At 40.9% G+C, this 21711-nt stretch overlaps 2 protein-coding genes across 7 annotated transcripts in view; one reads left to right on the top strand and one right to left on the bottom strand.

Annotated features, from left to right (window-relative positions):
- sh2d3a (SH2 domain containing 3A) overlaps positions 1 to 5068 on the top strand; it is a 16520-nt gene extending 11452 nt beyond the window's left edge. For 4 of the 5 annotated variants that reach the window (XM_029497914.1, XM_029497932.1, XM_029497923.1 and 1 more), the window contains 6 exons: positions 386 to 547; positions 832 to 947; positions 1348 to 1519; positions 1601 to 1712; positions 2536 to 2721; positions 3095 to 5068. In XM_029497914.1, the coding sequence (XP_029353774.1) occupies positions 386 to 547; positions 832 to 947; positions 1348 to 1519; positions 1601 to 1712; positions 2536 to 2721; positions 3095 to 3288 (942 nt within the window). In that variant the 3' untranslated portion in view covers positions 3289 to 5068. The remainder of the gene's footprint in view (positions 1 to 385; positions 548 to 831; positions 948 to 1347; positions 1520 to 1600; positions 1713 to 2535; positions 2722 to 3094) is intronic. The other variant, XM_029497903.1, reaches the window with a different exon arrangement.
- On the bottom strand, positions 3797 to 21711 carry trip10b (thyroid hormone receptor interactor 10b). Of its 2 annotated transcripts, XM_029497954.1 has the most exons (15): positions 21462 to 21711; positions 15407 to 15522; positions 15253 to 15306; positions 14291 to 14438; positions 14095 to 14157; positions 13232 to 13336; positions 12951 to 13079; positions 12597 to 12743; positions 11762 to 11923; positions 9897 to 9920; positions 8338 to 8447; positions 6773 to 6905; positions 6619 to 6686; positions 6105 to 6211; positions 3797 to 6013 (listed from the first exon to the last, which is right to left on the bottom strand). In XM_029497954.1, the coding sequence occupies exons 1-15, from the start codon at positions 21483 to 21485 to the stop codon at positions 5868 to 5870; spliced, it is 1536 nt and encodes a 511-aa protein (XP_029353814.1). In that variant the 5' UTR covers positions 21486 to 21711; the 3' UTR covers positions 3797 to 5867. The 2 variants fall into 2 exon arrangements, with proteins under 2 accessions (XP_029353814.1, XP_029353822.1); XM_029497962.1 differs by lacking the exon at positions 9897 to 9920 and having other exon boundaries at positions 21462 to 21710.

The raw sequence follows: 21711 nt of genomic DNA, 5'->3' as shown, positions 1-21711 counted from the left end.
ACCAGCTTTCCCCATTCTGCTATTTAAGGGACATGGTCATACCGTACAATGATTAACGTCAAATGTGGTAATTGCACTGAAATATCCTTCAGTGTTAAAGATGCCAATGGAAAGAAGCTAGGTTTGTAGTGAGCAATCTTAGTAACACTGTAGATCTGAAACTTTCCATGTTCTCGAGGACAGATACATTTGGACTTTGACTTTTTCTTAAGTCAAGCCATTCTCGGGAGAATCTGTGTTCCCTCCTCTCTAATCAAGTGGCTGGCGTTGCCAAAGTGATACAGCATGTAATCGTTTATGACAGTTGCTTTTTTGCTGGGAGTTCACTAAATGGCCTGGGACAGTGGGGGTGTCCTAATGTTGTTCTGTCCTCACACCATCACAGATAGAGTCAGGGTCATCTTTCCAGTTGGATCGGTTTGAGTCGCTGCTCCTTCCAGAGAACAACAGGCCTCTGGAGCCGAGTGTCCTGCTGACTGTCAAAGAGCTCTTCAACCGCTCTGATGCCAACACCACTGCTTTGCACATGCTCAGTGTTGACTGCCAGGTATACTGTTGATATCTATTGCTGAGCCAGTCATTGTGGAACATCGGGCTTGTCAGAGCTTAAAGAGCATTTTTAAGTAGTAAAAAGAATGTCACACATATCTCCTACTCGATGAGTAGCATAACAGTGAGAGGGTTTTTACTTTTATCTGTGGGCTCAGTCCCTAGCAGTTTAATAAATATGAAATTAAAGCCTCAGATACTGAGAGCAGCTTTAAAAATCATTCAACAAACTGCATGACCTGACCTGCCTCGACTTATCATTGTATCATTATCATATTCCAGGTAGCACGCATCGTTGGTGTGACGGATGAGCAGAAGAGGATTATGGGAGTTGGATCGGGGCTGGAGCTTGTCACTCTGCCACATGGACACCAATTAAGACAGGATTTGCTAGAAAGGTTCTGCCTCTCTGATTACAGACATCTCTACCAACATTCATTCATAACCTTACAAAATGTACAAATGGAGTTTTGTTTCTAGTCTCCAAGCTTTTAAGATTGAATTTGACAGCACGGCTGAATTGTTTTCTATCTTCCTGTTAAAATGAGACATAAAACAGTTTTCTTGAGAACATGTCATTTTGGTAAACACTATTTCCGTGGATTACAGCAGAGAATAGAACACAATTTTATTGCCCACTAGAGTTGAAAATTGTCTTTGGCTCACCAAAACATAAAAGCAGCACAAGAGACAGATTTATGATAAGACCTCTTTTGTAATGGAAGGGGATGTGAGGAGTGTTGCTCACCGGCGCATGCGCGCGCACACACACAAAATTAATCTTTTTCTTGTTTTCAGGCATCATCTAATATCTCTGGGAGTTGCAGTGGACATCCTGGGCTGCACAGGGACTGTGAACCAAAGAGCAACTGTTTTACATAAAATTATTTTATTGGCCCAGGCCCTTAAAGATCATGCCCACAACTTCTACTCCTTCTCAGCTGTGATGAAGGGTCTGGAGATGCCTCAGGTGCTGTGATTAAGAAAAATATCGCAAAGTAGAAAATGGTTGCTGTGCCCTTACTTTTATATTATGTGAACACACATCCAGATTACGCGACTGGAGATGACATGGCGTGCACTAAGGAGGAACCACACAGAGAGTGCAGTTTTATTCGAAAAGAAACTCAAGCCCTTCATGAATTTACTGAACGAAGGAGACGGTGAGTGTTTAAAAAAGAGATACTACAACATATTTCTTTGGTAGGCAATTTAGCTCATTGTGACTTTTTACAAATTGGAAGTGTTGCCCTAAACATCCTTTTAATATGTTTAATAGAAAGAAAATGGGTTGATTTGTAGAAAAAAAAAACAAAGTACAGAAGAATTGATGGGAGCTGCAATCAATTTTCTTCAGCATAAAATCAAATATCCTGAGGAAAAAAGCTATGGAAGAAATTGTTTGGTCTGTTTTATTATTTCCTCTTTCATTCGTTACTTAAGATTCAGGGATTGATATCAACACCATTTAGATTTTGACTTATATAACTTAACAAAAAAAACAGAATGGAATATAGAAAGTAAGGTTGATTTAAGATAAGGTAATCCTTTATTGGTCTCTCAGTGGGGAAATTTGCACATTTTATCTGGTAATATGTAAGTAATGTAATGTATACAATGTTTGATAGAGAATTTGCAAATATGTGCTTTAGTATTGTTGATATTGCCTTGTAGGTATTTGTCATACATTTCTAGGCCTGCACTAACATTTCATTTTCATAAATATTGTTGATTGCTGGAGCTAAAATATTTCAGAGAACATACTGGTACTTTATCACTCTGACCAGAGGCTGAAAACAGATTGAATTGACTATCATAGAAGGTTTACTCACCTCACACAGCTCCCCCTAGAGCCATAAATGGCTTTGTCACAATTGATCACACATTTAGAAGCCATTCTCCAAACCTTTAAAACAGGCAGACTTTTTAAAATCAAGTGAATATAATGTATGAAATGTAATCAGGTGCGCTAACTTGTCTCTGTAGATTCTGTAGTTCAAGGTCCCATAGCTGTACCCCACCTTGTTCCTCTGCTGATGCTGATGGAGGGCGAGGACCCAGTCGAGGACAGCGAGAGAGGCTGTGAACTTCTCTATGATGTTCTCCAATCTGCACGCAGTGCTGCGCTACACGCCCAGGATTATCAGAGCCATGCACACACTCTGCTTTCAGGTACAGCCATGCACACAATCGGCTGGCCAAATTGCAACAATATTAATCGTATTTCTTTCTTGTTAATGAGATTCTACCACTGGCTTTATCTAAACTCCTAAATCTAAGGGCAAGAAAGAAAAAGCACCCTTTACCTAGTTATTTCATATATGTCATTGTTTCATTATGAACATACAATTGAATCATCACTTATAATTATAAGAGTCAAACTTTATAAAAAAAAAAAAAAAAAAAAAGAAGAAAAGAACTGGCCAAGAAATTGCAGTCATTGGATCTCAGACAAATGACTCAAAAGATTCTTGTAGGACACCTTTTGTAAGTTTAAGTAACTGCTCATTGATGTGATAAAATGTCTGTTCCACTGCTCTGTCAGGAGGCTGGGAGCCGATCCCTGAGCTGCGGGAGGCTTTCCGGACAGAGTTTGCCTTGAGACTGCTGTGGGGTCACTCGGGTGCAACGGCTGACAGAAAGGAACGCTACGAGAAGTTTGACAAAATCCTTTGTGTCCTCTCCAATAAACTGGAACCTGTGGAGATCACCCCTCTACATGCTGACCCGTCGACCTGAGCCTCAGGGCCTGCTCCACCAAGTGAAAGGTGAATGTGGCAAACATGAAAGATGTTGTGATGTGTGAAAGCAGCAGAGGCAGAGCTCTGCCGCTGACATCACACACACATAGAGGGAGGAGTTTTTTTCCCTTTACTTGCTGAGATGTGACTGTTGTGATTGTCAAGTGATAACATAACTTTAACATAACTTGCTAAAAAAAAATTGCATTTGTAACATTTGAATGGACTTTTATTGTGAAAAGGGCCACGTTTGAATTATTTTCCTTTTAGTGGAAAAACTGTGTACTCAAACGGTTGCTGTTTTCTTTTACAAAAGACTGGAAGCAGCAGCACATATTATAAACATCAAAATTGAGTTAGTTGCACATGAACAGCACACTGGAACATTTTTTTTTTTTTACTCAAGTGTTCATAACAAAATAAATGAATGTTTGCTTTTTGATGATTGTTTTTGCATGTAATGTTTCTAAAAAATAGCAGCGAAAAAACTGACAAAACACAAGAAATTAGACTTTTTTTCTCCAATTTATGACTCAAATGATACATGTAAATACATTTCCTCTCTAAAATGGATCATACAATAAAACACCCTTAAATGTTGACAAACATTTACTCGTCCAGGTCAGAATGGTACAGAAAGATGAGTAAAATGTATTTCTCCACCCAAAACACTATGCAGCAGGTTTTTACTGTTCTTGGCTGTTTGACTTTCACTGTCCAGAAAGATGTATCTGCAGAATGAATTTCACATTTTCTCTTTTGCGGCTCTCAACCCGAAATCTCTTGTGCACATATCCTGAAACCTGACTTGTCAGTGAACTGTGAGACAGCCTGTGTGTAGCAGTTAAATATTTGCAAATTCAGACTTAACATTTCTTTTCTCGAGGAATAATAAGTAAATGTAATGAATGTAACTAGTTGATTAAAAAACAACATCAGACACAAATGATCATTTAAAGCATGATGATCATTTTAATGTCTTAAAAACTTGTCTTACTGTGAATCTTAGAATAATCCAAGTGGATTTTAAAAGTGCTTATACAATTTTCGCTTTACTATTCATTGTTCTTAGTGATCCAGTGAGAAACTAAATCACAAAACTCCCATTTCATCCACTTGAAATATTTTCTCGATATTTATTCAACAGGTCATAAAGTGTTTTTTCTTTTAATGGCCCCCATTTCAGATGATTTGGGAAGGATAACAAGACTGAGATTAAAAGGCTAGGAAGCTCACAAGATGAAAACAGGTGCTTAAATCATGTAAAACCAGAACAAACTATAAAAAATATTCAAAATATCACCTTTTCATCAGAAGTGAGACTGCTCCAACACAAGAGTCCAGCTACTTTGTAAAGTGAAAATGAAACTAACTACTTTTGAGCTTTTCCTAAAATCAGATTTCACACCGTCAGTGCTACACGATAATTTCTGCAGCTGCACAGAGGCCACAACCTCAAGTACAAGCAGTTCACAGGAATTATAAAATGATTAGTTCTGTATTTATTTATTTTTTTTTACTAAAATTTGATCATTTCAACCATTGTGCTTTTAAGTTTCACAACAACATCACAAAGTAAGTTTTCTTGCAAATCTTTGCTGTAGTATAAAAACTCTAATATATCATGGAGTTAAAGGAGAGGGTGATGTTTTTCAAGTTTTCAACTCTTATTCCCATATATGAATCAACTGTTTTTGTTCCTGTAACGATTCCTCCTATTCATACTGGCCATGAACAAATCTGTTTTGATTAAGTTTATAAAGTTTATATGAGCCAGATTTATACAGATCTTCCATTTTTTTCAGTACTTTGGAAAATACTTTGGAATATACCAACTTGATTAGTTCAAATCAGATTGCTGATGGTGAAGATTGTAGATTTTCTCATGCCTGGCTTACATTGAAGGAGCTTTTGCAAGACCAGTATCAACATGAGGAGCAACTAGAGCAAGCAAATCTGCTGCAAAGTTCGCATGGGTTCACAAATCTGTCCTTTGCTGTGACAGTATGTTGAGAGATAACTTATTTTGCATACTCTCTATAGAGTAGTGGTTTCTTTCCATTTAAAAGTCATAACATCATATCACTATCATATATAATAATTAAAAAAAGTCACATTATTCTGTCAGGAGACACGTTTTAGCAGAAGACTAGAATACAAAAAGGGAAAGTTCAGCAGGTTGTTAGAAATCGCAGTGGGAAAGTCAAGTGGGTGGATATAGTGACACACAAATGTAGCATTAGGCTACTACGACGCTGAGTATGTTGCACAAGTCCTCACTTAATTGTGTGACAAAAAGTTCAGGTATACATTCAAAAGTTTGGCTGTAGAAGAACTGAAATCTAAAAACATCAGACAGGAGTAGTGGCCTGCGTTCAGAGACAGCCTCTCCTGCTCCAGTGAGAGGAAACAGGGAGCGCACGATTCGACAATCAGCCTTGATAAAAAGCTTAATAATCACTTACTTTCATCTCACCATACACGTCACCGGCTGAGATAAAGGATGTAGAGAACAGCTCCAATTATCAGGGATGACTTTGTATTCACCTTTGGTTCTTAACTTTCCTCAAAAAGCTCTTACGGGGCGAGTTTGACATAGGATGAAGGTATATAACCTTCCTCTCCATTGGCTCTAAGGACTCTCATCCATCCATCTCCTTTATCCTCCTCCATTATACTCAACAGCTCTCCCTCCATAATGGAAATGGTGCCTTCGCTGTTGCCTGCACAAAAAGACACACAAGGTGGAAATGTGTAAACGCCAAAAAGGCTTTTCTATTTATAAACACACTGAGCTGGAATATTAACACAAACCTTCAAAGGTGTACAGAGCTGTGCACTGGCCAATAGGGGTTTGCACGTCATCAAATTCATCATCAAACTCTGTGTAGATGTTGTGGGGCTGGTCCACTGCGGCAACACTGGAAATGCACACATAAAAATCAAGGCGTGCAATTTATTTCCACTTTGCTGTGTGGTCTGCTACTCAGATTCACATCTAAAGGAATAGTTTGACGGTGTGGGAGCTGTTTTTTTCTTGATAAATGATTTCTCACATCGGTCCAGTAGATAAAAGTCAGTAACAGCATAGCTTAGCATAAATCATAGAAACAGCTAACCTGACTCTATATGAAGGCAACAAAATCTGCCAGAGCAACTAAAGCTCAGCAATCAGTTCCTACTCAAATCTATATATGAACCATCCATTAGTCAGCGTGGTCATTTAAACACTTTGCATTAGCCTAAAAAAAAAAAAAAAAAAGCTAATTTTACAGAGGTCTCCCATCTTCTTATTTCACTTTTGGCAAGAGTTAAATATCGGCCTTACCCATGCTGAGTGTTATTGTTGATGGTGTTTACAGATTCCTCCCCTCCAATGGCCTCTGACAGCCATGTCTGTAATAAACATCACATAAAGAGTTGCACAATGCACAAATATTTTAACGCTGTCTCCATATTCGAGTGTGCGTGTGTGTTTTAACCTCATATTTGGCCAGCTCCCCCCTCAGGCGTCCTATGTTCTGGGCAGTCTCTGTGATCTGAGGCTCCAGACTGGAGGGATCTCCCATCTGTGGATTCTGTTCGTACACACCCTTCATCTTCTCCAGTGCGTCACTGAGGTCGACCGGGGAGAGAAAAGCATTTTTGTTTTGGAAATGTGAGCACTGACTAAGGAAGCTTCTCTGCAGCACAGCTGATAAGGATAGGAGGGATTGGCTGAGGTGGTTATAAGTTGGGAAGAGTTACAGAAGGGACGTATGAAACCAATCATTTATGGCATCCAGGGTTTGGATACTGATGGTGGGCAGTAAGAGCTGTTTCATATTGAGGGGGATGGAGAAAGTCAGCGCAGACCAGTCCAGGACCTGGTTTAGGCATCTGTTATGTTCAAACAGGAAAGGCCTTTCCCCAAACTACAGTAAAATACCAATGTATGATGTAATATTTATTTCCCTTCATTGGATCTGCCCCAAAACATGAAAAATGGCCCTGACCAGAAGAACACACAACTATGTGCACACCTTTTTGCCTTATAATAAATGCGCTGCATGTCAACTCTACGGACTGATAAGTTCTGTGGTCTGCAAAAGCCTGATAACAACCAAACTGACTGATTTTTGTAAGTATATAATAAATAACTACAACATATTCATCTCAGACTTGCCTGTGGCTCATGATAAAGGAAATAACTACGAAGCCACAAAAAAAAAAAAAAAAAAAAATATCATCATTGGTGTAACACATCCGAGAACACTGTTTATTTCTTTGAAGAATGTTTGAAGCTGGACAAGTACTGAGTCATGTAGCTTCCACGCACAAATCAGTATTTGTGATGATAAGAATCATCCGGTGGTTGCCGATGTCAGAGCAATCTGATCAAACTGCACCCACACAGACCTGACGAAGCGGAGCATTAGAGTCTGTGTGATTCAAATGCTGGTTTAGTCTTGACGTCAAAGGCCGGAACCATAAGATCCACTGATATCTCCAAAAGGGACTGAATTATCTTTCCATCATTGGTTGCCTGTAAAGAACGAAGTCTGGAGCCACAATAGCACCTACGATAGGCTGCACTTAACATTTAGCATTAAGAAAAAAAAAAAAAACGTTCACGCTGACAAAGCGAACCCTTTGACCTGAGGATGGTGTTGTGTTAAAAGCCAGGGAAGGAACATTAATACTCATTGTGATTCATTCTCTGAGCACCATGAATATCCGTATCAAACATTATGCCAATAACTCAAACTGTTATCGTGGTATTTTGAACCAAAGTGGTGGACAAACAGATGGGTGGACAGAGCTGAGAGCCATAACAATGTCTCTGGAGATTCTTCGGACCAAGAAATTGAGTATCCACAGATGAAATTGTTGAAAGTGGTCCTAACGGCCCAGAAACACACACTGAATCTCAGTACTTTTGTGCATTTTTTTGTTTTATTCCACGCGGCCCCAAACTACTTTGGTTTGAGGACTGCTGTGAAAATAATGAGTGCGTTTTTTTTTTGTTTTTTTCAGAGACAGCTTTGGTATTTTTTGGTGATGTCACCTTTGATCCTGTGTTTTCTGCAGCTCTTTTGTGATGTCATCGATCTTCGCTTGCAGCCTCTTCTTCCTCTGCTCAGGAGGAAGGTGAGAGAAATCTTCTGCAGCTGGCGGCTGTGAAATAAAAGACAAAAAAAACAAAACACACACACACACACACACAAACAGTGAGTGCCACGTGCACACCGCTCACCACCAGATGTCACTCCTCCTTGTCTCTACCTCTCTCCCACCACTAATAATCCATCTACCCTCAAACCAAAGAGATTAAAACTTCAAAGAGCTCGTTAGTCAAAGAAGCCTGACAATAGAACTCACTCCGACGTCATTATTGTGAGTCAGGGGAACAAACTCTGTCCAAGGATGAAGTGACAGTAAAGAGAAAACAGAAATCCCAGACAGTGAGAAGCATGACTGCTCTTTAATCATCTAGAGGAAATCACCAGTGAAATTCTGCTGCGTCACGTTTTGGACTAATGAATACTGTATCAGAGAGAAGGGCTCTTTCTCCTGTCATGTCATACCAATATGCTTAAGATGAATGCAAATTTTCATCAATTTGATGAAAAAGAAATGAATTTTAAACGTTATTATTCAAGTCAAATTTACAGAAATCACTGGTTTAGATCCTTTAAGATCACCCATCACCCTTTGCTTTTCTAACGCTGACCTTTGAACTGCTAAAACATATGCCTCAAAATGTTAATACACGATAACAATACAGATTCAAGACCAACAAATGGGAACTATTTGAGAAAGATCTGCCATGAAATAAAACCCAAGACACTTGTTTATCTTCACAGAGAGAATTATGTGACTTATCAGCAGGACAGTACAGCATAAAGACTGGAAGGTTCATTGGTTTTAAGTTAGGAGAGAAAGGGGATACATTGATTTACTGAGTTAAATTAGCTCCATGAACAGAAAACGTACTGCCAGCTGCCGTTAGAAAAATTTATTTGATTTTATAAATAAGAGTAACTGCACCCAGATACTAAATTTTGCTTGCACTACCAACTTGTGCTGAAGGGAAGAAAGCTGCTGGATTTATTCATCATGGAATTGTAAATTTACATGACGCTATTGCAATTAGTTTCACTCTGACATATGGATTTGTTAGAGATGGTGTTATAATAATAAACCCACTCAGCCTTCTGAGTAACTTATTATTATAATAACGTTTTTATGATCTTTTTTTAAACTGCTATTAACACAGTGGATAAGATCTTCTTTCTACACTTATTAAAACATTCTCGCTCTTTTTTTTTTTTTGTGTGACGTCAGCTCAGAGTGAAACCCTTGAAGGCAGCGGGGGACAAACTAAGCCACACAAAGCTGACGAAAAACTGGAAGCTAGGCGAGAAAATTTTCATTTCAATCCAGAACTGATAATAGATTAATTGAGCTGGCGTGCTGGCTGGCTAACACTTGGAGGTGTGTTTGGGGCCCTGAGACCTTTGAACCCATGAAGGTCAGTGCAGCAGGATCTAGTGTCTAGTTACTCCTTAAAACAACGCCCCCCCCCCCCCTCATTTTCCCCTCTATAACAACAACATGCATTACCGTGTGCTTTTCTGCGTTAGAGATCTAAACAGAAGGAAATGGAGACTTATGATGAGACAAGTGTGCAACGTACGGGTTAACTGATTCTTAGCACAGGCACAAAGTAGACCACATGGTGTAACAGCTTATTTCCAGATATAAGATCAATGACACAAATGCATACACAACACAGGACCAGGATGGAGGCTGGCCAAGATGGGAGCACAACTCACCAAGCAAGGTTTGCGTAATATCTTTAAGGTGGAAATCCTGGGTTTTACTGAGCGGTTCAGCTCCCTCAGACAGAGAGAGAGGGGGGTGCGCTGCAGCTTGGAGAGGGGGAGGGAAAGGGGAAGAGGGTGGCTGCCCGGGGGGAATGGTGATGGGGGAGAGCAAGAAGGAGGAACAAACTAAAGAGCGGAGGAAAGAAAATACAGGAGAGCAGAGGAAGAGGAGCAAAAGAGGGAGAAAAGGATGCTGCTAATGAGAGGGAAAGACAAGAAAGGGGGGGGGGCAAAGAAATGCAGATTTTTTTTGCATTACAGTGCATAAAAACTAAGAGAGACAGAGAACAAGGGGCGTTTTTTGGCAAGTCTGTGCAGCAGACTGGAATCAGAATTGGCCCCTGAGGGCAACAGGGTGGTGGCGTAAGACATGAGTGGAATGTGTGCTGAGTTTCATGTGTGTGTGTTTGTTTTAGAGCATTGTTATGAGCCCATGTGACTGTCATTTTACACTGCTACAGCGCTCAACAGGAGCGAGGGAAGAGCACAGCTGTGCCCTGCTCCGCATATGGATCTAACTCTATTTGCTTTCTTCAAAGCCGTTTTAACATTTATCTAAAGTGACTTTCTGAGCCCAAAATCCTGCATGAAAAAAACAAAACAAAACAAATACTGCAGGTTATCCACACCTGCCTGCGGTCGGACACTTTATATTGGGATAATTTAATGAAAACATGCACCTAATGAACCTAATGAAATGAACTGTTTATTCGACTAAGATGTGCCTTTTGTGAAGCTAAACACCACTTCATATTCACTGATAGCTCACTTCAGCATTGCTTTAAAAACAATTAAAAACATAAAAAAGCTATTAAAAAACACATTGTTGCTTTTGGTCTGTTTTCAAGAAAAAAAAAAAAATAAATATTGTGTGTGTTTCTTGGTTTATCTTTTTAATGGCTTCATGTCTGCATATATTTAACCCAACGCTGCTGTTAAAAGTCAAGATTAAGTGATTATGAAGGCATGATTTTACATTAACATCATAAAACTCCCAAATAGCAGCTCAATTTAATATTACCTTGATCTCAAAACAATGTTTTTACTCTTTCTTTTAGGCAATCTATTTAGTTTGATTTAATTTGTAATGTGTCACTTAGAAACCAAAAGTATGTCTACTTAAAACAATTAAGTTAAAACTGCAGGGAGCTCATAATTTACAGGTGATTAAATCTCAACCAGCTGAATAATTAAATGTGATTGAAAATCGCAAGGACTTGGTCAGAATGTAATGTCTGCTTTTAGAGTCTAATAAATTAGCTATAAAGGTTATTTCTGCTCCTTCTAATTTGAGAATTGTGCAATAAATAAATAAATACGATTCAAAATAATTATCAGAATGGTTTAGTTCCAGAAAATTACATTTGTGCTGATAGTTTTGTTTTGTTTTTTTTTCCCCCCCCCCCCCCACAAGACATCAAGCTAGTTAAGTCAAAGTTTCATGTTAGACATTTTAGCCTGGTCGTTAGCTGAGATCAGTGAAGAACAGGAGCAAACAGGACAGAGAGGATATTCAGGTTGTCAAACGCAGGCGCAGGAAGAGCAGAGAGGGGAGCGGCAGTGAATCTCTCTCAGGGCACACGAGTCTGAGTGCAAGTTCACCTTATGCTTCTTGCTGAAAGGCCACAGCTTGGCGCGCACTTTTGGGGGGTGGAGGCTGGAGTCAGAGGTTGCTGGTTTGATTCCCTGGCTATAGTCTTCGAACTCCACATCTCCAGGTCGCTCAAAACCAGATTTGTGCTGCTCTATGAACAGTATGGAGTCCTGGGTGGAGGAAGGGGGCACAAACAGACACGCATTTAAAGCAGGGAAATGGATCGATAGATACTGAGGAGAAAAACAGATCAGTGTGTGCAATATATGTTACTTCATGGGCTAAACAACAAACTTTACATTCAAACCACCAAAAGGTCATTAGAAATGGAAAACTTATACAATACAAACAATACAAGAAAAAAATAATAATAATAACCAGAGGTTAATTGGGTTTCTGCATGACCTTTTAAATCCAGAAAATGTTACCTTAAAGTTTAAGGTCAGGGAAAAAGCTTTACTATAAAATGTGTATATAAAAATAGTTTGACATTTTAGGGAATATTCTGCTAATAAGTGAGATGAAGACGTGCCGGTGGACTCATTTTGTAAACTTTTACGGTCTTCGGCTGAGATGAGCTAAGTGGCCTCTGGCTGGAGCAGATATTAGAGAGATCAAGCTTCTCATGTAACTCTTGAGCTTATTTGCCAAAAAGATCAACTCTTTAAATCCTAGAAATTGAGCCAATTTTTTTCAAGTTTTACGCCAATCAGATGGGAGGAGCCAGACTCCGATTCACAGTGACATCGCTTTGACCACGTGGGTGTAACACCTGGTGAACACAACACGTGTGATCCCACAATGACAGAGAGACACACGGGGCATAGTTTTGCAAACCTTTACCTGTTTCTCATTAATCTTTGCTCCGGCTGCAGAGATTCCCTCTAAACACTTGGAGATGATGGGCAACACCTTCTTTTCAATTTCTGAAAACTGGCAGTAGCCATCAGCCAGCCGCCTGATTCTCCGTTCATCCATGTCCTGCAGTTTCTGTTAACCAAACACACAGACAGACACACCTTGGATTTTGCGTTGTAGTCACACGGTCTGTGTTTATATAGTATACATTGAGAGGCATATGAAGTACAATACAATCTGTGGGTGTGTACAACACCACATCGACAGGTGTGTAAGATCTGCCCGGATTTACTGCATCATTAACATTTGCATGTATGTACGAGTCCGTCTTCTTCTCACATTGAAGATCTGCGGTATCTCGGAGTAGTAGAATAAATTTTGTTCCTTGTTGTATTTTTGGAGCTGTGCTGCGTAGTCGTTCCTGCACTCCTCCGCTGTGTGTGTGCGGGCGTGGGCGTGAGTCTTGGCCTGGAGAGCAGAGAGTTAATGAGAGGTGGATCACACAGAGAGAGAGAGAGAGGATCAAAAGATGGAGGAAGAGAGCGAAAGGAAGGGATGCAAAGTAAAATGCAACGCGAGGGAGAGAGGTGAGGAGGAGAGATGCTTAAGTTTGTGTTTACCTTCTCGACATCGAGCTTAGTGGCATTGAGGTCGTTCTCCGTTTTCTCTGCTTGTTGTGTGGCTTTATCAGCCTCAGCCCACTCTTTGGCGAAGCGCTTTTTAGTCTGCAGGCATGAGCACACACACACATTTACATTATCTGTATGACAAATGCAAAGCTTAGAAGCAGTAAAATGCAGCAGTCCAACAAATATATGAATGTCAGTTCACCCAAATTGCAAATAAAAAAAATTTTATATACATTTGCCCTTTTAGTCATAAAAATAATTATACATTTTATTTATGAGAGTCTTTTCAAGACACTCATGGACATTGTATGATAAATAAAAGCACCAATAAATAAAATCTACACTGATGAAGAAACAATGGAAAGTGTAATGGAACAGGTGAGTTTTGAGTTTGGACTTGATAATGGGGACAGTCAGAGTCGCAGACGTGAGGAGCAGTACGGATCATAATTAAGAATTGCTCTCTGCTGCTACCCCAAATAAAATTTTGTTTGTGCAAGAAGGTGCTAATAAACCACCTTTAATGGTTTTAATTAGGGGTGAGTAAATCACAGCCTGACATGTTAAAGGTCTGTTTGCACCACATGATGGCAGACTGAGGCAAATCTCTCTAGCTGGTATTATTTCTAGGCAAACATTTCTGGCCTTTTTAAAAATTACACCACAGCGTCTGGATTCAAATTCACAGGGTATCAACGTATTTCATAATGGAGCAGTAGAAAATATTTTTTTTATTGTAAAACCTGTCTGCATGGGGAGATATGCGGTAGTCTGCGAGCAAATGTGTTATTTATAATTTGGGTGAATCTGCCTTCAAATAACTTTGTGCCAAGCAGCAAAAACAAGTGACTCACACTCTCTAGGTGTTTAAAGCTGCTCTCTAAAGTCTGCTGGGCTTTCTTGGCATCAGATAGGTGCTGGAAAAGGAAGAGGTTGCAGTAAATGTGCTGCAGTTTGACATGATGCCACAGAGCATCACGTTGATTTGCAATCTGCCGAACTTCCCCGCTCCTTCTTTCTCCCCTTCTCTTCCCTCCCTCCCTCCCTCACTGTTTTTCGTTCTTGTTTGAGTTCCTGAAGATACTTGGTGAGCTCCACACAGATGCCAGTCATCATGTTTTCTGCGATGAGCTCCCTCTGGCCGGCGTAATCGTTCAACTCGTTCAGGATCTCCTGGAATGATCCGTGATTGCTGAACCTGCGGCAGAGGTCGGAGGGACATTTGAGGGAAATCATCACAGCTGTAGAGACACACGTGTAATGGACCTTTCTCCAAACCAATTTTCCAACCGAAGGACTAAACTGTGCGAGTCTGCTCTTAAGACGCACAACATAGATGTTATCAAGAAAAAAATTCTCCAAACAAACCACTGCTCATCATCAAATCATTTTCTCTGGTGTATTTGTTGTCAGACACACATTTTGAAAAAAAAAAAAAACAAAAAACAAAACCACTGCGTTTTTTCTATTTCCTGCTGTAAGCATCAGAATAAATCACATTTTACTTAATTATACAGTGGCCTTGACAGCTAAACACACTGCAACTAAAGACAGCACACAAAAACAAGCACAACAAACAAATTCAGAAACATATTCTCCAGTTTTACAACATATGTGCTGCAGATACTCGTAACACAACCAAATACACAAACGTGCTGCAAATACACAAACAGAACAGTTTGTCACATGTACAACAAGTGCGTCCCAGCTGGGTTCATCACTCTTTGTGTGTCCACTGAAAGCACTTCCATTCTGTTGTTATTTGCAGCAGATTTGTATTTAGTTGTGTTGTGAATATTTGTAAAGCATGTGTCAAAGATGTTGTCTTTGCAGTGTGTTGCCGTCTCATATATTTAACTTCTGACTTCATAACATTTCATTATGTTAGCAGAGCTGCAGCCGTCAGCACAATCCCTGACGGGGCCGAACTGAGTGTCCGACCTGTTCTTTTAGGACTTTTACACTGAATTTATTGTCTTTTGGACTGAGAATGGACAAGCTCGGCCTCTCACTTGCAGTCTTGTTCTTCCTTGCTCCCCCGTTTGGCATATTTCTTAGTTAGACTCCTGTTAGAGAGCATAAAGCAGGCATTGAGAGTTTGTATTACACACATAAATACACAAAGACGTTTACAATCCCATTACATGTAGACACCACTGGGCACACCTGAGTTGTTTGGCGTAGCTCTGTTCTATCTCCGTCCTCTCCTTCACAAACTTTATGTAACGCTCCACCAGGTCGAGGCCCGACTGCGTGTGTTTGTCGATGCCATCATACTGATCCTGAAAGAGGAACAGAGTAAGGACGCACATTTTTTTTCTCCCCACACACACACACACACACACACATCCACACATCACACCAATACCTGCTGGGAAACACTGCAATGCAGACATGTGTGACACGTCGTATAGCACACAGCGTTTTTCTCTGCCCTCCAGCATTTTTCTCACCTCAACTGAATTCTGAAACGGTCCAAAACAGGCTCCAGTAAAACACCACGAGCTGAATCTGAAAGGCTCAGGTCATTTAACAATTAGTCCCTGGCCGCTGCTTTGATTGAATCGTTCATGTAATTATGAATTTTTTTCCATTTTATGACATTTTACATTGTTTTCTACTTTAGTAAACTGCACTAATGTCTGATATTTTACAGAGCAAACTGTAAAAATCAAACCAATAATCAGCAGATTTATAATGACAGTCACTACATGTGTAGAGCAGGACACTCAATTATCAAGTGAAACATGTTTATTTCAGTTGGCTTCAGTTGAATTTCATATTGGCCATGTACAGAAGGGATCAGTTAGTAAAGTTTTTTGTGTGAATTTTAATGATCCTCTATAAAATGGTTTCAATAGTTTGCTAAGACTGCAGAGCAAGCTGAGGTCAAGACGCCACTTCAATCAAATCAACCTGAGGCAGTGACATGTGATGTAGAGCTACATGCACATGATTTTCTTCATTCATCATTTTGTCCACATAATGTCTCAATGTTAATTAAGCTCTTGGTTAAATCAACTAAGCCTGTTGATTGTTGTTAAACACACTACATTCAGGTTTGGCATTTGGACCAAAAGGTAGAGCTGAGGAGGAGTGAGTGGCAGATCGGACCGGGTCTGTACTCTACCCTGATCTGATGCATACCCGGCTTTATCGGGGTTAAACGGGACCAACAAATAAAAACATCCTGTCAAACACTTGAAATTTGTAACTGAGACCATAAACGGGGCGGAGAAAAAACATTTACTGAGGTAATAAATCTGGTAAATCAGGTAGAGCCATTTTCACCTACAATGAAATGGAGTTTAATTCACTTCCACATCGGCTTCACTGTTCAGCCACAGTCCACATCCAGTTTTATGTACAGCTGGCCCATCTGACATTCACAAACACTGCACATTTAAGACTCTAACTCACAGTTCATTTCATTTAAATCGTGAAAATGCAAAAGAGGCCACTGTGACTTGTCATGTCTGACCATCAGGGGCCAAAACATTCACATACAGAAAGAGCATCAACAGCTGAAAATGTTTCCATCTGCGAATGTGACGTTTTTCAGGGTTATATGAATGAAATGATGCTCTGTATTTGCATCATGTTTCTTCAGACTGGTCTGCCTGAAATAGAAACTACAGGCGTACAGATAACACACGCCTGCTCTCACACAGTAACCTCCCCCCTTTCTCACGTTTCTCACACACATTCTACTACAAAGGTGCAGTGGAGAGTAGTGAACACTAGTCCTCTTCTTCGTTCCTCTTTACACACAGTCATGCCTTTGAAAGACACACAGACACGCTGCCATAAACCTGTTGGACAGGTACCATTTGTCCTCTCCGTACCCACCGCGTTATTTCCACACCGTGTCACGACAGAGTAAAGACGCTGTACAAAGTGAAAACATGAGAATCTCTAACATCAGTGTGGTTCTGGTGTTGATGTCTGAGGTTTAATATAAAGAAAGACTCGACCTTTTAGTTGGTCTTTTGTGTGTGTGTGTGTGTGTAGTGAGAGAGACTGGAGGGTCTTTTGGAGCCAGAGACACAGATATCAGGTCCTCAGAGGAGGGGGAAGCTAAATACAGATGAAATGTCCTGGATACGAGGGAGCCGGGAGACGACAGGGAAAGAACGAAGAACATGATTAGAAACTGTGAGAGGACAAAGTGAAATGGAGACTTTGCCAAAAGAAACCTGCATCAGGAAGGAAACCAGAGAGGCAGAAAACAAACTTGATCAAAAGACCAAAGACTCTGTGGAGAATCTTTCAGATGTATGGATTCCGCCACCTCTTCTGCTACGCCCCATTGCTTCACAGAAGTGCATCTGCATGTTTGTGCACAGGGAGGAAATACTGATAGTGAGACAGCGAGGGCTCAGGAATGAGATAATCATTAGCTCAGTGTGAACCTCCGCCCTGTGACTGACGGTCCCAGGGGCCTCTCCAAACCCTGGAGCCAGTTGGACTAGTCCCACCCTTGTCCGTGACGAAACACAGCAGCATTTCCTGATCCAGGCTGATCTGAGGTCAGACTCTAGCTCACATTAGTCAGAAAGTAAGCTGCCAAACAGCAGGACTGGCTGTAGTGGCTACTTGTGAGCATATTTCTTTGGAACTGCTAGCAACTTTTCAAGTAATGTTTTACTAAAGAATGTGTTGCCCAATAAAGTCTTTACTATCCCCATCAGGCATATAAACACATAAAAACACTTTCTTTGGAATAATAATTTATTCTTGATATAGATTTCCTCTCATAAAGAAGTTCAATTACCTTGATAAAAATTGATTACCTTGATTTTTTTTTATTTTTTTTTTTTTAAATCAGTGAAAAATCCATGTTTAAAATATGTTCACCTGCTGGACACCAGATGTCTGTTAATCTACTGATCCTCAGTGTTTGTGTACTGGAGGCTTCAGGTTTCCACAACACACCCGTATAAGCGGCATGTTGGATCAGAACATGCTGGCTTCCAGACTTGTGATCATGTCGCAAAAAACAAAACAAAACCTGCACATAGAACAACATTTATCTTCTTTTCAGGCTGCAAGCAGTTTCCACCAATTGACAGTTGACAATCGAGAGAGAGAGAGCTACAGGAAATGAGGGCAGAGAGGGCGGGATGTGACAACAGACATCCCTGGGATTGAACTGTGGGATGTGCTGAAACCACAAACCACCGGGGGGGCCACCAGAGAGTCCGGCCTGCATTGTTGCCCTCATTAATGTGCATAGCAGCTGATGAAGGTCGATGCGCAACGCAGCTTGCACAACATATGTGTTGCAAATAAAACACAACAGAATACGCTGTTAAATGTGTTAATATTTTGAAAACGTGTTGTCAAACTGATATTTCGCAGCACGTGTTTGTACTTGTCATCTTGCGTTGTCAGTACATGCAAAGCGTTTGTGTATTTGCAACGCACGCGTGTCGTCAAATTGATGAAGTCTTTTTGAATTCTGCCGTGAGAATTTTCATGCGTTTTATTACAGTTCGGTGCAGATGAGCTCTCTGACGCTGGAGAAAAGAGACTTCGTCGAGTCTGGGCCAATTCTGAGGATTACTTAGTTAGCAGAACTTCTGATTTTCATCCATTTGAAACTACAAGCTGCTTCTTTTAGCAGCGTTGGGGGATCAAGGTGGTGTTCGGCCCAAACTGCTCACTGTCCTAAAGCCTTCCCTCCCAGTATATATTTCAAAAAGACTCCATGATGTGGCCTCATGCCTGCACAGGATGCAGAGCAGGGATTGTGGGAAGGAGAAGCGACCCGACCAATGTGCTCAGAGCTAAGCAGCCGAGGGCAGCTACTGTCAGACAGCTGCAAGTTAAAGCTCCCTGAATTCAAATCGGCAGCACTTACACAGAAATCATTGATATTCACTCCAACTGGCTGCAGAGTGGCTCACATTTGTTTATGATGCATGTAGAGTCAGCTAAAATGGAATATGGTCAGCATTTATATGTATGAGTATTAAAATTCTGTGTTGCATCTGTAACTTCACCATGAATGCCCAAACAACAGCTGCGTCAGCACAGCTGGATGTTTTCCACTCGCTCCAGGTGGGACAGTCACTCTGACACACAAATGTCTCCACGCTGAAATCAAACGTTCATCCTGACGGTTACAGTAAACTGGGAGCTAACTTTAACACGCCGTTTACCTAAAACTACAACATGTCCAACAGGTTTGGACTTTCGGATTCCACAGTTGATTGCTTTCAGCAGGACGGGGCCTCAGATGTTTGATTTATATATTCCAAGCCTTTCTTCAATTCAGAAAAATATTTCTCTGGAAGCAGCAGCGCTTATGAAGAACAGCAGCTGAATTTTACCCAGAAATCTCCAGATGGATGCTGCAGCTCAATCCTGATTCTGCATGTTCCTCTTCGTCCTGCTGCCTCGATCGGCATATTTTTTGTGTACAATGTGATTAAAGCCAGCTTAAAGTTTTTTGTTTTTTTTTTTTAACTCAAATGTAAAAGCTCATGCTGACAGAAACAGGATGTACTGTCAAACACTGATTTTCTTTCCTAAATTTAAAAACATCTAAAAGAATATTTCTTTCAACGCTTTCAACATTCATTTCTTTTCTGAGCCTGCAAACGCGGATGTAACATCTGACCTCCTCTCAGCAGCCTGATGCTGAGCTGCCTCACCTGGATGACCTGATGATCTGACTCAGATCAGACTGACGCTACTGAAAAGGCCACAAAGTCTCGGAAAGAGCACCAACAACCATTCATACCTTTGAATCCACCGATAATTCTCTTTATTATAAAAAGTAGTGGAAAACTCATCACAAGTCACAGAGCCCGTAGACATCAGTCATACAATCACCCAAAAGGCCCAAACCCTAAAATATTCAGTTAATTTTTGTAGAACAGCAAAAACAGAAAATATTCACAAAACAAGGATTAAACTTTTACCAACATAGTTAATATTTCAGATAACATTTCTATTGCTTGGCTAATTTGCATCCTTTATTTCATCAGGCTGTGTGGACCTGCTGCACACACAGACACACACACACACACACACGGTGGAGTAGAAAATAAACGCATTTAAGAAGCAGGGTGATAATATTTGACTAAATGGAAATTAAACAATTAGGTGGCGAAACAGAAAATGAATTGCTGACTCGCTTTATGTCAAACTTGAGCTGCAGTTCTTGGTCTGGTGGGATTGTGAGGTGGATCTCAAATGGCCATTTCTGGCATGAACAGAACAAACGATTTATTTATTACCTGATACCGGAAGCGACTGTTAGTTCTGGTACAAGTGGATGATTCACCTTCTGGCTAATTATTATTTTAGCATTTTGTTTTGTTTTGATTTTGCCACAATAAAGTCTGAATCACCTCCCACATTCACAGTTTCTTAAACAATCTCAAACATCAACTCCTTATCACCAAACGCAGCATAAAAAAAAAAAAAAAAACTAACAAAACAAAACAGACCAACAGCCTCACCCACTCTGTGTTGTATTGTTGAATAATCTCAAAGGTATGTAGTCTGACTGACCACAATCACAGCAGGATCTGCGAGGAAAACGCTCCTCACTGCCAACAATTAAAGCAACCCGACTCTCAGGAGAACCCAAAGGCCCGATGATGACAACAAAAAGTCACCTGATGGAAAACTAACCAAGAACTATTTCAAAACAACAGTTAAATTGCTCATCGTGCTAAAAATGCCAAAAATTCTGGAGGTCCAGCTTCTCAAATCAGAGGATTTCCTGCCATTCTTGTCACAAACAGAATGTGTTTTGCCTCTGGACTGATGGACAGACAAAACAAGAAGCTTTGGGGCCATTTGATAAGTTCACAGCGATCAGTGGATCCTGGTGGACTCACAGCTGGGAGGCTGAGCAGACACAAATCCACCTCAGAGCACACAGGAAGCAAAGAGGAGCTGCGGGAGTTCACCTTTCTTTGAGCAGGTCAGAGCGTGCAGCCTCTCTGCGGCCACAAAGAGCCATAAAGCTGTCCTCTTTCCCCTCGGCCTGTGATAAGGTATGTGTGCAGCAGGAGTTGCGAAATCCTGCGGCTGCAGACTGACTGACTGCTGGAGGAGGCGGAGGAGGAGGAGGCCTGTGGTGGAGGAGCAGCAGCAGCTCCCTGTACAAACTGTCCCAACCAGAAAACAAAAGGCAGGACAGGCTGCCCTGAGAGGGACAACCAAGGTGTCCCCTGCCGTGACCCCTGAGCTGTCAACTTACCCAGAGCTCCGTCCCCCAGTCCATGTCTGCACTGGATCAGCCTGAGGGCCGGCCAGGTGGTGGTGGGGGTTCAAAAGTCCAGATAAAAGAGAAAGAAAAGGGGCGAACTCCACTCCTGCCGAACAGCCCAGCTGAACTTCAGAGTGTCGAGGAGGAAATGTTTGGAGGAAGTCTACGCCTTCTCCTTGGCACCGACGCGCCTGCTGTCCTGTTTCTCCCAGCCGGAGAGAAATATGTTCGCTTTTCCTCA

The sequence above is a fragment of the Echeneis naucrates genome, chromosome 1 (genome assembly GCF_900963305.1).
Source record: "Echeneis naucrates chromosome 1, fEcheNa1.1, whole genome shotgun sequence".
NCBI lineage: Eukaryota > Metazoa > Chordata > Actinopteri > Carangiformes > Echeneidae > Echeneis > Echeneis naucrates.
Note: the sequence above shows the minus strand (reverse complement) of the source record. Positions and strands in the feature narration are given on the sequence as shown.